An 18,762-nucleotide genomic window follows, 5' to 3' on the forward strand; every position below is an offset into this window, starting at 1 on the left:
TGTAAGCCTAGTACTTATTCCATCGGTCTCTTTTGCCAAACCGCTAAGTTACGGGGATGTAAACACACCAGCATCAGTTGTCAAGCGATGTTGGGGGGACAAACATAGACGCACAAACATATATATATATGATGGGCTTCTTTCAGTTTCTGTCTACTAAATCCACTCACAAGGCTTTGGTCAGCCCGAGGCTATAGTAGAAGACACTTGCCCAAAGTGCCACACAGTGGGACTGAACCCGGAGCCATGTGGTTCGTAAGCAAGCTACTTACCACACACCCACTCCTACACCCATGTGTGTGTATATATATATATATATCTATTCTTTTACTTGTTTCTGTCATTTGATAGTGGCCATGGTACATATTCTTAGTGCAAATTTCTAAGAGTGTAGTTTGATTTTAAGAGTTATTTTTTTCAAAGCTATAATGGAAGTAACAAAGGAATATATTTGGCATATTTTGCTCTATGAGTTCAATTAAGGCAACAACACACTGGAAAGTTTGAGGAGTATGAATGCAGTATATGAGGATTGGATAATGTGTGTAAGCCAGTGTCAACGGTGGTTCCAGAAATTCCGAGCTGGAAACTATAGCCTAGAAGACGAGCCTCATCCTGGAAGATCTGTAAAGCTCAACGAGGATGTCCTGCAAACCCTAATGGAACAAAATATCATTGTAACTGTTGAGGAACTATCAGAGAAGCTAGGATTTGGTCATTCAACCATTCATCAACACCTGTGTGCTATCCGAAAAGTTAGCAAAGTCAGTCAATGGGTTCCTCACAAACTTTCAGAGTCTAATCGCGTGCAGAGAGTAAATGTGTGCTCTTCTTTGCTGTCACATCTTATGAATGAAACTTTTTTTGGACCGAATAGTAACTGATGATGAGAAATGGTGTAGCCATGATGTTCTGGTGATCTGAAGAGCTAACCTTCTATATCTGCATTGTAAATGATGAAGGCTCTGAAATGACTGTAATCCTACAGTTATCAAGTGGTTATATTAATATATTTACTCTCATATCTCCTGACATTTTATGATCTCTATACTCCTCATGAAATAATTTCATTGATTGGATCTCTTGGATTTCAGCTGCAGATAACTCTGTATGATAGCCAGGTCCACCACAGGCATTTCTATGATTACCATAGGATTCCATGAATCTATATATTGCTCTACAAATTTATATACATAAATATACACATACATATATATCATATACACACACACACATATACACACCCTCAAAATGAAACGTATATTAGCTAATACCCATAAAACATGGGAGAAGGCAGGTTGCTCTTGCAGGGTGTACAATGACTGTCCAGTGGGAGGCCAATGCAAGGCCAAGGGAATCATCTATGAGGCTGTGATGATACCCAGACTTAGCGACCACAGTAATAGCAGCAATGGAACATCTAACAACACGGACGGTATTGGAGGCAGCGACAATGGCAGAAACAGCAGCACTGATGCCAATGATCCCAGCACCATCACTACAGCCGGAGAAGATGACTGTGCCAATACCAGCAGCATCAGCAAGGCTACCAGCCCCACATCCACCATTACCAACGATAGCATCCACATCACCATTGGTGACAATAGTGGCAACACTATAGCCAGGGACAACTACAGCCACAGTGGTATTGCTGGACCAACACATCGTAAGGGTAGCAACACTGGTGGCAACAGCAACATCCCCAGGCCAGGAGCCAACCGATGATGTGCCAGTAATGTGAGTGCAACCAACACCCGAACTGGAAATATATCAGCCAGGGCAGCCTTCAAGCAATACCTGTACAACCACAGGTCTTTCTTGAGAGTTCTGGAAAGATGATTTGTCACATCTCTAGCCAGCCATTTGTGGTGCCTCAAAGATGAAGGAATTCCAAACAATATTAAATGGAAGATATTAGAGCAGCTGAGACCCTACATCAACAGGAGTGTATGTTGCAAGCTTTGCATAGCCAAGTGAGTAAGGATATTCAAAGACTCCCTGAAACCTGGTCACTGAATACTTGCCAAGCACTACCAAAAGCAACCCAAAAGCCTACAAATAACTGGTCTGAAAGATAACCTGTCCTCTCTGACACTGGACTTTTTATTCTTCGATGACCAGTTGACCAAATAACCATAACAGATTTCTGCCTCCCAGAGGTGAAGAGTTACATTTGTCTTCGGCTTTAGAGTCTGATGAGATGTCCATGAGACAAAAGCCTTCATCATCATTGTTCAACCGTGGTCGAGACAATGGAATTTACCATGCTACGCCAGACTTCACGGTCCATCATAGCATTACGGAGGTCCTGTTGCTGGATGCCTGTATCCCTGGAGATTACATCAGGGTAGGAGAGTGTGTGCCCTCTGGTATTGCGAGTAGATGGCTTCCAGAGGAGAAGAGTAGAAATTACCTTGTTTTCAGCTCTACAACAATGTCCAGCAAACTGGACTCCCCTACCTTTCATTGGTCACTCTAAGACTGGACATTAACTTTATTACTTTAATATGTATATATATATATATATATATATATTTATACACACACACACACACATATATGTGGCACCTTGGGCAATTATCTTCTACTATAACCCTCAGTCAAGAAGATTTACTAGAAAGTGAAAGAAGATATTCATATATATACATACACTGTTCCAGTCAAAAAGCTGCGACCATACTGGGGTACTGCCATTTAGAATACAATATATTTATATGTATGTGCGTATCACCTTTTCTTGACATTGTATGATGTTAGAAAAAGAGTGTCACTGCAAGATAGTTGACAATGCATGAGAGCTGTAAGAGGGTGTCATTCATTTCCAATATTCTGGAAGAATTTGTTTGGAAACACACACACAAAACAAGCTTCTTCAATTACTTTCTGCCAATTTCACTTGCGAGGTATAGGTCAACCCAGTTATAGTATAGGATGTTGGCTGACAATGTCCCTGCAGCATATCGGAATTCCTAACTATGTAATTCTTAAGTAAACTTCTTCACCACAGTTAATATTAACTGTAAGAATTTAAGGCAGTGAACTGGCAAAATTGTTAGCATGCTTTGTGGAATTTCATCTGCTCTTATGTTCTGAGTTCAAATTCCATCAAGGTTGATTTTTGCCTTTCATCCTTTCAGAGTCGATATAATAAGTTCTGAGTACTAGGGTCTCGCCAAAACAAGCCTTGAGCCAAAATTTAAAACCAATATTAATTATAAGAATAAGACAGAATTGCTAAATCAGTGATGTTAAAATTTGTATTTATTTCAAAAGAAACATAAATCAGAAACACAAATGTGCTTGTGATTGGGTTTGTATACTGTTTTAGGGTAAAATTATGAATTGATGTAAAAAAAAAAAAAAGATACTAAAAAATACTATACAAGATTGTAATTATTGTTTTTTTCATCATTATCCTTCTTAATTTCATTACTTCTATAATGTATATTCAAAAAATTACAACATCGCTGCTTTATAAAATGCAAGAAATATAGAGAAAATTTTTTAAAAGTATACAAATTAGTTATTTTGTCTTTTTTTTACTTTTTTACTATGTTTAAAATTGCTTTGCTTCATGGTAATATCACAGTCATTCTGGAAAGTTCTCATCAGTCAGGAGGATTTGTAGGGTGAAATTATAGTGTTCATCAGTATTATTGGGTTTATGTGTTCAAGTTAGTTTGTCCAAATTGTCATGGGTTAATACAAGCCTGCAATACAGTCGCTTTCCACATCTCTTCATTCAATACGTATTCCATGAGGTGATTAAAATAAAATATGGTTGTTCTGGTGATATTTAAGAAAAAGGTTATCATTGATATTGTTTGATTTTTTCTTTCTTTAATTAATTTTTTTCAATATGCTTTGATTGAAGTGTTCAGCTGAATAACGTTTCTTCTTAAAGTAATAAAAAAGTATTAAAACTCACAGAAAAAAGATATATTCCCAAAAATAGATATCTCCATGTGTGTATGTGTGTGTTGGGTATGTGTGTATTATACAGAAGTTTTAAATGTGTAATTTCTGTTTTTAATTCCTGAAACATTCATTCTATTATTGGTCAGTTTCTAGTCCACTTGACATGAAGGACCAGAACATAAAGATAATGTGGCCAAAGTCTGGCTGAGATGCAACACTATATTTGGGTCAGCACTCTTGGCGATGTTGGTAATTTCAGCAGCATCTTTCTCAAGATCATACATTTCGATGAAGTGCTGGAAATAAGACAAAAACATGAGTTGTTTAGATAGATTTTGCAAAACTTTGGAACAAAGATATTGGTATGTTTAGGGCATATAGTCAAAGATCCATGTTATACACACACACACACACAATATATTACATACACATATATATAAATGTATACATACATATATAAATATACACATACACATATATACATATGCACACACACACATACACACATATATATATATATATATATATGCAACATGCACACATATACATATGCACACACACCTATCATCATTGTTTAACGTCAGTTTTCCATGCTGGCATGGGTTGGACGGTTTGACTGGAGACTGGCAAGCCAGGAGGCTGCACCAGGCTCCAATGTGATCAGGCAATGTTTCTACAGCTGGATGTCCTTCCTAATGCCAACCACTCCGAGAGTGTAATCGGTGCTTTTTACATGCCACTTTTTCATGCACACACACATATATGCATATGCATGCACACACACACATATACATATGTACACACGCACTCATATACATATGCACATGTACACATATACATACACACACACAAATATACATACATACACACTCATATATATATATATCATTGTCATCATCATTTAACATCCATTTTCCATGCTGGCATGGGTTGGACAGTCTGACAGGAGCTGACCAGCTGAAGGGCTGTTGAGGCTCCAATTGTCTGTTTTGGCATGGTTACTGTGACTGGATGCACTTCCTAATGCCAACCACTCTACAGAGTGTACTAGGTGCTGTTACATAGCACCAGTATCGGTGCTTTTTACATGACACCATCACCTATGAGCTCGCAAGATTAGGGATGCTCAGCAGGAGAGGGTTGCAGGGGATGAGCCTATATGCAAGGGCAACCATGCTTTTACTTAGCTCGACATGTTTTCAAGCACAGCAAACTACTTGGAATGTTGGTTCCCTGCTTTCCTCTCTGTGAGTCCCAACATCTGTAGAGCTTTTCTCACTAAGTCATCCCACGTCTTCCAGGGTTTACTCCTTCCACATGTCTCTACAATTAGAGATCAACGTCTCTTGATGCAACTGTCATCATTCATACACATTATCATACACATTATCTCTCTTGCACACGTATTTATTTATTTATGTGTGTGTGTGTGTTGTGTGTGTGTGTGTATATTTATATGAGTGTGTGTGTGTATATATATATATATATATATATATAGATGAGTGTGTGTGTGTATATATATATATATATAAACATACACACTCATATAACTACACACACACACGTTTACATGCACATACCTATATAAATATGTATATACATGCAAGGACAGCTGTGTAAAGAAGTGCTGATCTCTAACTGTGAAGGGAATTTGTAGAAGAGGTAGGACCCAGGAAGACATGGGATGAGGTGGTGAAGCATGACCTTCGAATGTTGGACCTCACAAAAGCAATGACAAGTGACCAAGACCTTTGGAGATATACAGTGTTTGAGAAAACTCATCAAGCCAAGTGAAATCGTAGACATGGTTGATGCCAGTGTCATGTAAGTGGCATCCATGCTGGTGGCGCATAAAAGCACCTGTACAGGTGGCATGTAGAGAGCACTCATTACACTCTAAGAGTAGTTGGTGTTAGGGAGGGCATCCAGCAGTGGAAACCATGCCAAATCAGACAGGAACTTGGTGCAGCTCTGGCTTACCAATTCCAGTCAAACTGTTTAACCTATACCAGCATGGAAAGCAGATGCTAAATGATGATGATGATGATGATACAACACATATGAATATATATATACACACACATAAATATATATACATACACACAGACACATTATTAGGTGAGGTGGGGACCATGTTTTTGGGTCATATTTTTGGTGGAGTGTGTAAAATGTTAAAATGCCAAGAGTTCCACACATGAAGACAAGACATGTCACCATAAAAACTCTATAAAATCTCACCCTTCTATTTTCAGAAAAAGAAATACTATAAACCATTTTGCTTCCATTGATTCCAGTCAAGTACTGGAATTGGTGCTTTTAACTGACACCATCCCCTCAAATTTGCTGGCCTTGTGCTTAAATCAGAAACTTATCATTTGGTTAGATACTCTAGTTGCTGTCAACACTTGCTGAATGGAAGATTGGGTATGCCTTAGCTAATGATGCACAGGCATGTACTAAAGCAGCAATGCCTACAGCCTTTAATAATAACAACAACAACAATAATGTGCCTCACATCCACACATCAATACAATTACAAATATCTGCAACATTAGAAATACCTGCAGCATTACAAACACCTTAACAAATGAAAGCACATTGTAATCCAAACCGATACGAACAGCACTCCCAAGGCATCACTAATTACACAGCCACAGACACAAACAACAGCTTAATAAAACATTAAAAAATACACAGACATTACTTTAAACGAACACATTGCACCACTCTATAACACCTCTACTCACATAAAAATAATAAAAACAATGCAACAAACTTACAACAAACTGAAGGCAAAATATCCCAAAGAAGTACAAGATTTCTGTGAGATCATTTAAAAGGTTCTACAAAGAAATGCTTGTGGAGACACCCACAAATGGCCAGGACAGAACATCTGTCTCTCCACAGAAATAGAGTAAGTGATTTTCTTCATTTTCTTTCTCTTTAACAAACACAGCCTTGCTCAGAATAGGCTGTATAAATGCATGTGGCCTGGGGCTACCTTGGAAACAAGAACACCTACTCAATGACCTCAGGTTACTATTTTGATGAAGTGACTATCAGTAAAACCAAACTAATAATAATAATAATAATAACCATCTTTAACATAGACACAGGACCACATATTCTAGGGAAGGAATTTAGTTGTTGATATCAACTCTACCTTTATTCTTGACTGGTATTTATTTTATCTAACCACAGATGAGAAACAAAGTCAAACTCAACAGGATTCAAATTCGAAATGTAAAGGGACTTAACTAATACCACAATATATTGGGTCATCCCGTAAATAATGCAGTATTTTCAATTGCATGATTTAAAAGTCAGAGGGGACAGGATAACCTACCTGCATCAACTTGCTATAAGAACAGATAGTAATTTTCCTTGACTTATTCTTAGTGCAAGTTTTGAAGAGTGTAGTTCGATTTTAACAGTTATCTTTTCAAAGCTATAATGGAAGTGACAAAGGAATATATTTGGCACATTTTGCTTTATGAGTTCAATAAAAGCAACAACGCAACAGAAAGTGTGAGGAATATTAATGCAGTATATGGAGATCAGACAATAAGCATGAGCCTTGATCTGGAAGATCTGTAGAGCGCAACGAGGATGTCCTGCAAACCCTGGTGGAACAAAATCCCATCGTAACTGTTGAGGAACTAGCAGAGAAGCTTGTATTTGGTCATTCAAGCCAGTGCTAGAAGAAAAATCACCATCTTTTGTTTCAAGATGAAAGGTGTTCTTCCATCAGGATAATGCTCAGCCACATAGTGAGGATAACATTCCAAAGGCTGGAACAGTTTGAATGGGAAATGATGCCCCACTCACCATATTTGCTGGACATTGCCTCCATCTGATTATCATTTATTCCGCAGTCTTCAAAATCATTTGGATGGAAAGAATATGAATTCTGTCATCATCATCATTGTTCGACCGTGGTCGAGACAATGGAATTTACTATGTTACGCCAGACTTCACGGTTCATCATAGCATTACGGAGGTCCTGTTGCTGGATGCCTGTATCCCTGGAGATTACATCAGGGTAGGAGAGTGTGCGCCCTCTGGTATTGCGAGTAGATGGCTTCCAGAGGAGAAGAGTAGAAATTACCTTGTTTTCAGCTCTACAACAATGTCCAGCAAACTGGACTCTCCTACCTTTCACAAGAGATGACACAGGTGGTAATTTCCCATATATTTGCATTTTGGTTGGATGGCACTTCCACGAGAGATTTTGAGCTCTCATAAGGAGGCGAGTGTAGGTTCCATCCAACTGCCTCTCAAGCTTCTTTGATAACGTCCAGGTTTCTGAGCCATATAGTAGAATTGGTTCGACTGTGGCTTTGAATATTTCAAGTTTGAAGTCTCTACTTAGATTTGATGACCAGATCTTATGCATGTCATTACAGGCTGACCAGGCCATACCCTTTCTAGTTAGAAAGTCTTTTCCAGATGATGATATGTATGACCCAAGATATTTATAATCAGAAACCATATTTAAAGGCGCACTGTTGAGAGTGTGGATGATGCAATCACTGTTGGACAGGCACTTGTTTATGTATTCAGTTTTGGCCTCATTGAGGTAAAAACCTACACAATTTGAGGCTTGTTCAAGAGATTGTAAAAGAGACTGGGCATTGGAGAGAGAATCACTAAGAGCGATGTCGTCAGCAAAGTCAGTGTCTGTCAAGTACTCAGCTGGGTGTCTGGAACTTCTTCTTGGTTTTATTTCAAAGCCCTTGCCAGAGATGGTATCAACTGACATACGTAGCACATAATCAACAACAATGATGAAAAGAAATGGGGCGAGTGTGTCTCGCCATGAATTCTGTAGATGAGGTCAGAGAAGTACTGGAGGAATATTTTTTGTCATGGACAAGTGAATTTTGGAAGAGGGGCCTTGCAAGTCTACCAGATAGATGGAAGAGCATTGTAGAAAATGAAGGAGAGTATATTTTAGATTAAAAGAGAACTTTAACATAATTTTGAAAAATAAAAGAAGTATAAAAAATCTGCATTATTTATAAGATGACCCAATATTTCATCCAGGACAAGATGAAGTACAGAATAAAGAGACACAGAGATACAGATCTAGATAAAAGATAGATGTCATTACTAAAAAGTGTAGCTGAAACAGAGGCCTTGATATGTTTAGTGCAGGAACAACTGTTGAGAACAAACAACAGCAAGCACAGAATTGACCACCTCACAGGATCTGACAAATGCAGAATGTGTGGTGAAACTGGAGAGAAAATGTGGCCTATTTTAAGTTAATGCAACAAATTGGCTCAGAGAGAAAACAAGAGAAGACATGACAATGTTGCCAGAATGGTTTGCTGAGAATTATGTAACAAGTCTGGGTTGAAAAAGGTGAGAAAATGGTATGAACATGAACCAAAGGGTGTGGTAGAAAATGACAGAGTAAAGATACTTTGGGACTTCATGAGCCAGTGTGATCATAAAAGACAACATAAGCAACCTCATATTGTACTGGTAGAGAAAGGAGAAAAAATGAGCTTGATCATAGACATCAGTTGCTCTGGGGATAACAGAATTGTCATAAAAGAAAGTAAAAACTGACAAGAAGTCCTGAAGAGACAAATCAAAATGCTATTGTCAATGAAAAAGGTGCATATTGTACTGATAACTGTTGGTGTTCAAGATACTGAGCCAAAAAAAAAAATGTTGAAAATGATAGGAATAACTGAAAATGGAGAACATCTGCCCAGAAAATATTATTACTTGGCAGTGTAAGGAGTCTCTACAAAGTTCTTGTGATATTGAAAAGAATGTACCAACTTAGTTTACAGGATGCAAACAGTACAACATTAATGATATCTCCAACAACAAACTGAATCTGTTAGAGGTAACAATGATGATGATAATAATAATAACAATAGCAAGGTGGTGAGCTGGCAGCATCATTAGCATGCCAGGCAAAATGCTTAGCAGCATTTCATCTGTCCATGTGTTCTGAGTTCAAATTCCACCGAGGTTGTTTTTGTCTTTCATCCTTTCAGGGTTGATACCAGTGAAAATACCAGGGTTGACATGATTGACTAGTCCCTTCCTGCAAAATCTCAGGCCTTATGTCTTCAGTTAAAACAATGAACTCAGCACCTGAACAACTCTGGACCCCTGTAACAACTGAAGGGGTCACCCAAGTACTGCAAAAACTAACCAACTGGAAGACACCCAGGTACGATAAGATCCCCTGCTTCTGGTTAAAATATCTGACAGGAACACATAAAAAACTGGCTGAGAAATTTAATGAAATACTAACAGAGCCAGAGACAATGCCTGAATGGCTCATGGAAGGGAAAACCATCCTAATTCCCAAGTCCACTGAAACAGCAAACCCACAAAATTACAGACCAATAACTTTTATTATGATTATTATTCAGGTCACTACCTGGAATCGAACTCGTAAACTTGGGGTTATTGGCCTGCGCTCTTAACTACTATACCATATGTCTCCCTACAATTTACAAAGCCTTTACTGCAATAATACCGCAGAGAATGAGCAAGCATTTGGAAGAAAACAACTTGTTTCCAGAAGAGCAGAAGGGATGCTGCAAGGGCTCATATGGCTGTAAAGATCAACTAATGATCAATAAAGCCATAACTGAAGACAACTGCAGAAAGAAGGTCTAAGTATGGCCTGAATTGATTATCAAAAGTCTTTAAATAGTATTCTCCACAGATGGATCCTAGAAACACTAGCCATAAACAAGGTAGCACCAATAATCATAAAATATATAACACATTCCATGAATAAATGGCCAAGAGTGCTACAGCTCCAGACAAAAGAGGGACTCATAAAAACCAAAGCCATCCCCATTAAAAGAGGAATATTCCAGGGAGACATGCTCTCTCCACTCCTTTTCTGCTTGGCACTGACGCCTTTAACTGACATGCTAAACAGAACTGGATGCGGACATAAATGTTACAGCAAAACAATCAGTCACCTCTTACATATGGATGACCTAAAACTGTACGCTACAAATGGTAAACAGCTGGAAACACTACTACTGACAGTACATGGATTTACCAAAGAAAGAAATATGAAATTTGGCTTAGAAAAATGTGCCAAAGCAACCTTGAAAAGATGAGAACTAGTTAAGAGTAGCAACATCACACTAGATAAAGCAAATGAAATAAGAGAATTAGACCAAAGCCAGACATACAAATATTTAGGAATCAATAAACTAGATATGATACAACATACACAAATGAAGGAGAAAATAAAAAAAAATACTGTAGATGAATTAGATTAATACTGCAGACAGAGCTCAATGGGAAAAACAAGATAATAGGTATCAACACTCTAGCCATTCCAGTTATAAGTTACAGCTACAATATCCTTAACTGGACACTAAATGAACTAATCAAAATAGACAGGGAAGCAAGAAAAATAATGATGGGATTTTGAATGCACCGCCCAAAATCTGACACAGAAAGGTTATATATATACAACGTATCGAAGGTGGTAGAGGCCTTATACAGTTAGAAAACTATTATAAAATAACCACCATAGGACTACAAAAATATTTACTTCAGAAGCAAGGAAAACTAATACAAACAGCCACAAAGCACGAACAAAACAAAAACTGTTTTCAGTCTTTAAAGAAGCTGACAAATACAAAAAAAGAAGTCAAAGTATCTAACAACTATGAAAAAAAAAAAGAAGAAACAACAAAAACAACTGAAATCCAAACTAAAACTGGAACAGCAACAGATCATGATAAAACGATGGCAAGAAAAGCCCCTACATGGAAAATATTAGGTTAAACTAAATGCAAAAGAAATAGACAATGCAAAATCCCAACAATGGTTGAGAAGCTCAGGACTCAAAGCAGAGACTGAAGGAATTTTAATTGCAGCACAAGATCAAAGCCCCCCACCTGCGAAATTATCAAAAACATATAATGAAAAGAAACAAGTAACTGGAGAATATGTGGAGATGGACAAGAAACAATAAATCATATTATCTCTGGCTGCCCAGTCCTGGCTAAGAAGGAATATATTCACAGACACGACAGAGTTAGGACCTATATACACTGGAAGCTATGCCAACATTGTGGAATAACAACAGAAAAAAAAGATGGTATAGACGCATGCCAGAAAAGGTCACAGACAATGAGAAAGCAACATACTATGAGAAATTAAGGTCAATAGGCCAGATATAGTTGTCAGAGAACATCAAGAAAAAGTGCTTTCTAATTGATGTATCAATACCAACAGATGAAGTTTCTCTAAAAGAAATGGAGAAACTTTCAAAATACAAAGACCTGGAAATAGAGGTAACTCAAATGTGGAGTCTAAAAACAAACAATTCCTATCATAATAGGCACATTAGGTATGATAAAAATATATTCAGACAAATATATAGCAAAAACACCATGACTAACAAATATATGTAACATACAGAAAATAGCACTACTAGGCACTGCACACATCCTATGTAAAACACTTTCAATACAGTAACTATAAGAGCATCACAACAAACTACAGCACATACCCAAGGCACACAGAGCTGCGCTCAGTAGCATAGTGAAAGCACATGATAAAAATAAGACTACTGAATGATAATAACAACAATCGTTTCAACAGAAGGCACAAAGCCTGAGATTTTGTGGTAGGAGACTAGTTGATTATCTCAACCCCAGTGTTTTCTCTGGTACTTAATTTATCAACCCTGAAAGGATGAAAGGCAAAGTTAACCGTGGCAGAATTTGAACTTAGAACATAAGGACAAATGAAATACGAAGCATTTTGCCTGGCATGCTAATGATTCTGCCAGCTCGCCACCTTGCAACAATACTACTACTAATAATAATGATGAAGATCAATTTTTTTTTTACCAATAATATTAATAATGAAATGTTTTTATCTTGGCACCAATCCACAAATTTAGAAGAAAGTGCATTCTATTGGAATAAGCCCCATGGCACATATGTGGTATATATTTTACTAAAACTGAAGAATTTAAAATCAAAGCTAACCTAAATAGGATTTGAATTTGGAACATGAGCAAAATGTAATTAAATATAAAAAAAAGAAAAAAAGAAAAAAAGAAAAACCTGAACCATATGATTCTAGTTACTTTTTTTTTAAATGTCAATATACACTACAAGTGGTAGGGGGTCAATCAACCAGAGACTTCCATAGAAAGTTAGCCATTACCTCTTTATCATTAAATTCACAATACTTGAAATTATTCTTTGAATCAATATTCCTGATACAGCCATATGTGTTATTCCAGGAGTCTTCACAAACACAGTTGATATCACAGGACTGAAAAATAGACCAGAAAATCCAATATAGTTAAAAAGGAAAATATAGTTGTGGATTTAGATGCTTACAGAAAACTACTAAACAGACTATGCCAATAAAGACAACTTTTGCTACCTTTTTGAAACCAATATCTCTACCAACTGTAAACATGCTTATAACATAAGCAGGTTTACAGTTGGTAGATATAAAAAATAAAAAAAACAGAACAACACCCATGACTATTAAAAACATTCTTTCAAGCTTAGAATTGTTGAAGCAAGGAATAAACTATGCTACCTGAAATAAAGCCATCAATACTCCTGACATGACTATGCACTGTTTCCTCTTTATGACTCTTTTACTGTTCATGTTTTTATCTTTTTGTTTTTTATTCTGTGCATTGTGTATATAATTCTTGCCCTCCTTGCTGTCTTTCTTGATTTGACTTAGGGTTGCTTTCTGTCCCCAAATCATTTCCAATGAGTTATAGTGCTTCTTAGAACTATACAATATACACTTTATTAACATCATCAACATCATTATTATTATCACCATCATCATTAAGGTAGGAAAACTGCAGAATAGTTAGCATACCAGACAACATGCTAAGCATCATTTCATCCAATTTACATTTTGAGTTCAAATACCACTGAGGTCAACTTTGACTTGCATCCTTTTGAAGTTGATGAAATAAGTACCTGCTGAACACTGAGGTTGGTGTAATTGACTTGACCTATCCCCAGATTTCAGCCCTTGTGTCTATAGAAGAAAGGCTTATTATTATTATTAAGGCAGCGAGCTGGCAGAATCAGTAGCATGCTGAGTGAAATGCCCAGCAGCATTTTGTCCATCTTCTCTTACTGAGTTCAAGTTCTGCCAAGGTTGACTTTGCCTTTCATCCTTTCAGGGTCAATAAAATAAGTACCAGTTGAGCACTGGGTCCAATGTAATCATTTTACTCTCTCCCCTAAAGCTGTTAGCTTTATGCCAAAATTTGAAACTGTTATTATTATTATTATTATTATATAAAACAATCACTATTTGCTGCCTCAGTCTGACTGACTAACAATTTTGGGTGCCATGATCTCTTAACAATCAAATGGTCAACTGCAGGAAGGAGAATCCAATTATGAAACCATTCTTGTTCTAGTGATATGTAAACGTCTAAATTTGGAAAACCTTTCCAATACAAACTGTAATGTAAGAGGACAATTAAAATATCAACTCAGGTTTTATATTCAGTTCCATTATTGTTTCAGTCAAAGAAATCCCTATAAAAGGATTCAGGCCTGGGTCTTCTATAAGGATATTTTCTATACAGATAACTTGGTTCCTATTGTGGAATCTATATAAGCTTTATGGTCAGGATAGATAAGACCAAAGATATTTTAGTAAAGATAGGTGTGGTTGGGAGGTTAAGAAACTTGCTTCCTAATCATGGTTTCAGGTTTAGACCAATTGTGTAGCTTCTTGAGCAAGTGTTTTCTGCTATAGTCCCAGGTGAAGCAAAACTATTTCAGTGGATTTGGTAAATGGAAACTGAAAGAAGCATGTGTGTATGTATGAGAGAGGGGGGGAGAGTGAGAGAGAGTGTATATATATATATAATTTAATCATGCCAATGACCTATAATCCTTAAGGGATGCTTGCATCCTAGTTCTCTGGTCTATACCAGCGTTCAGTAAAAAAATAAGTACGTTAATTTTGCATTGATGTACATAGGTATTTAAAATATTTATGAATGAGAAAAAGAAGAAAATGGAGAAATTGACTTATAAACATCAGTTTATTAAAAGATATTCAAAACAATTCAATATAAAATTATTATCCCTACAGCTGTTTCCATATCCATTTAATTTAATTAGAGACATTAAATTAAATTAATTTATAATTTTCATATTGAAACTGGTTAATTGGGTATTTCATCAGGGGAGAATTTCCAGAAAGGAGTTATATTCCAATGTGTTGGTCGACTCTTGACAGACTCAGATGTCTGCATTTTGGTAATGTATTGAACAAAATGTAATGAGTATATGTAAAATACTTTATTTAATCTGCTTTGTGAGTATATATATAATACTTTATTTAATTTCATATTGTAGTGACTCACTTTATGCTCACCTTTGAATGTCATGGGAGCACTCAGATGAACAAACATGTACGGTGTAATGTGATGAATATTTTCAAAAACAGATGAATACAGTGAGTCTGGCTGACGATCCTTGAGTAAAAAGGTACAAAAGGTGAAATCAATTGATACCAGGATGTCAGTTTCTTGCTTTTGTAGTTTATTATATTCATTGCATTCACCGTGTGTATTTATTAATAGTGAGAAATTTGTGGTTTTGGAGTGTTAGCTCCTCTTTCTGGCAAGTGGTACTCAGATACCCTACTTTATTTATTTGTATATTTCACCTATATAAGTTAAGCTTGCTGGCCACTTTATTATTATTATTATTATTAATAATGGTAATAATACTTTAATTTTTTATATTATATATATCACTGACCACATATACTTAATGTACATGCTTTGTGTATTTGCTGATGGGCTGCGATTTGGTGAGGTAGAGAATACTCTCTCAAACGATGATGATGATAATGTACATCAATCACAACTGGTTAAGTTAATAGACTGTATTCCAAATAGAAAGCAAATTGCTTAACCAAATTTGCATGTGACATTGTCTTCAGGACCAAGTTTAAAGTTTAAAGTCCGTTTAAGTTGCAGCCATTCAGTTACTTCAGCTGAAACTGCAACCTTGAATGTCTGTTGGACTAACTACAACAAAAATAGAGTTATGTAGGGTAGCATTAACTAATCAGACATTACATCTTAAAAATAATTCAGGGATAATTTGGATGATAAGGTATGGTTTGAGGGAGATTTGGTTGTTATTTCTAGCAGGTCAAGCAGCCACATACAGGTTACCTTAATAGTTTAGAGCAGGGGTCTCTAAAATTTTCCAGCGGAGGGCCACATTGCTGAATTTTTAAAGCTACAGGGGCCAAGGTTCTAAATTATTTATTTTACCAAAATAATATAAATAAATAGTGAATTAATAATTAAAAAAGGTTATTTATTCAGTACATAATCACAATGTATATAATATCAGTAACAATTAACATGTTTTTTTTAACTTTGATCAATAGGGGAAACATGAAATTGTTTCATTTCTGACAAAATTTTGTCCAACTGAGGTTCAAAATGAGTGGTTCCAATAACAAGCAATGCATTTAAATGTTCATCAGACAATTGTGATCTGTAGCAGGATTTTGTGTATTTCATCTTTGAAAAAGTTTTCTCACACAAATATGTGGTGCCAAAAACTGAAATGAATTCACAGGCAAACCTCCTTAAATGAAGAAATTGGTCGGATGGAAGGCATTTGTAGAATTCAATCAAATTTCCCTCTTTATATTTGTCCTTCAGGATGTCATTGGATTGCAAATCAATAACTTCCATTTGTAACTCAGAAGGTAAGTCTCCAATAACAGAGTTAAATGGATTTTCAAAAATTCTTAGTTTTGAAGAACATGCATCAAGATCAGAAAAACGTTCTTCAAACTGTTGTTTCAAAGCTAAAATGACATCTTGAGCAAACAAGTTTTGAAATGGAGTGGCAGCTTCCTGTCTATATTTGTCACATCGTGAAAAATGAGTAAAGCAGCTTCTTGTTAACTGACTTTCAAATAGTATTAATTTCTTACGAAAAGCTTTCACCTTTGAGTACAAATCACAGATGAGTGAAGTTTCACCTTGTATCCGTAGGTTGAAATCATTGAGATGCATAGTTAAATCGGCTGAAAATGCTAATTTCCAGAGCCATTCACTGTCTTTGAGCAACACCTGTGAATGGTTTTTCTCATTTAAAAATATTTCAATTTCAGTTCGAAGCTCAAAAAATCTAGCCAGAATTTTTCCATAGCTAAGCCATCTTACTGAAGTATAGTAAGGTAGGTCTGGAAACTCAGCATTCATTTCCTCCAAGAAATCACGAAATTGGCGATGTTTGAGTCCATGAGATCTTATGTAGTTAACAGTGGAAGTCACAGGATCTAATACAGATGATAAATCAAGATGCTTTCCACACAGTGCTTGCTGATGAAGAATACAATGCAATACCAAAGGTTTCAATCCACCGGAATTCTCAATTACTTTGTTAATTTGCCCAACTAAGCCCTTTTTGGTTCCACACATATTTCTGCCACCATCTGTTGTTATGCATTTTAGTTTTTTCCATTCCAAATTATACTCAGCCACTGACTTTTCCACTTCTCTAAAAATATCTATGCCTGTTGTTGTTCCATGCATGCTGTGCACAGATACAAGTTCCTCAGTAATCTCAAAATTGGCATTTATTCCTCTGATGAACAATAACAATTGGGATGTGTCTGATACATCAATTGACTCATCAAGTGCAACAGAAAAGCATACAAACTTGCTGGCTTTGTCTTTTAGCTGTGATTTAATATTTCTTTCAATATGTTCAACCCTACGAGCAACAGTGTTCGCAGAAAGACTAATTGCGGAAAATAAATCTACGTTTTCTGGACACATTTCCTTAGCTACCTCATTCAAGCACTTTTTAATAAGTTCACCATCTGTAAATGGCTTACCTTTCTTCGCCAAAAGGTTAGCAACATGGAAGCTTGCTCTTGTTGCTCTCTCTTTTTCTACAGCCTTCTTCTTGAAAACAAACTGCATTGATGATAAATTCTTCTTTAATTTGTCAAATTTCTCTTTACGTAGCTGTCCAATGAATTGGTAGTACTGTGATGAATGCTTTTTTTCATAATGTCTCCGAATGTTGTACTCTTTAAGTACTGCAATTGTGTCGGTGCATATAACGCATAGTGCCTTGTTGTTTGACTCTATGACAAAATAGTCTATGTTCCATTGTTCCTTAAAAACTCTACACTCAGAGTCGATTTTTCGTTTTCTTCCTTGAGCTAACATTTTTACCATGGGTCGACAGATTTTGCTCGACGATATATGTAAAAGGACGAAACAAGTAAAAACAATATTCACAGGTCACTCGATACGTGCATTCACTTCGGCAGCGACGACGACAAATGACTCACACTTGTGCACAACGAAAACGCCAAGTCTGTGCTGACTGACGGAATGCGCATCGAACTTTACTCCACGCTGATTGGCGACTGCACCAGGATTAGAAACCACCACACAACGTCAGGCTCAACCCTCTCTATTCATCGCTCGTGAGATGTAGGTAACATCGATAAATCGATATTTGTCTTCTTTTATTATACTAGGCACGGGACTTTTATTAACATCATACTTGTCGTATCTGCTCTCTCGACAGTTGACGGAATAGGTTGACTTTTCTGCGACATCAATAAAGCTAGAAATTGAATCTCTGCTTCATTGTAAGCAGCACCATCCATCTCACTGACAATCGCCTATTATCTAAGATGAATGATAGGTAGCTCCATAGCGAAGTTAATTCATTTTATGGTGGTTCTGATGGGTCAGTTAAAACGGGGGGAGTGGAAAAGAACCTATATTTACACTAAAGTTTAGTGTATAAATTTTTAATTCGCCGGCGC

The 18,762-nt window shown here is 36.5% G+C and overlaps 1 protein-coding gene across 1 annotated transcript in view; it reads right to left on the reverse strand.

Moving 5' to 3' along the window:
* Positions 1 to 3,464: 3,464 nt before the first annotated feature.
* The window catches only part of LOC115213774 (N-acetylglucosamine-6-sulfatase), an 85,591-nt gene continuing 70,293 nt past the window's right edge, over positions 3,465 to 18,762 (reverse strand). Inside the window, exons 11-12 of the mRNA XM_029782603.2 lie at positions 13,102 to 13,212; positions 3,465 to 4,214 (exon numbers count right to left, since the gene is read on the reverse strand). Coding sequence (XP_029638463.1) covers positions 4,068 to 4,214; positions 13,102 to 13,212 — 258 coding nt within the window. The 3' untranslated portion in view covers positions 3,465 to 4,067. The remainder of the gene's footprint in view (positions 4,215 to 13,101; positions 13,213 to 18,762) is intronic.

This window comes from Octopus sinensis, linkage group LG7 (assembly GCF_006345805.1).
Source record: "Octopus sinensis linkage group LG7, ASM634580v1, whole genome shotgun sequence".
In the NCBI taxonomy this organism is placed as follows: domain Eukaryota; kingdom Metazoa; phylum Mollusca; class Cephalopoda; order Octopoda; family Octopodidae; genus Octopus; species Octopus sinensis.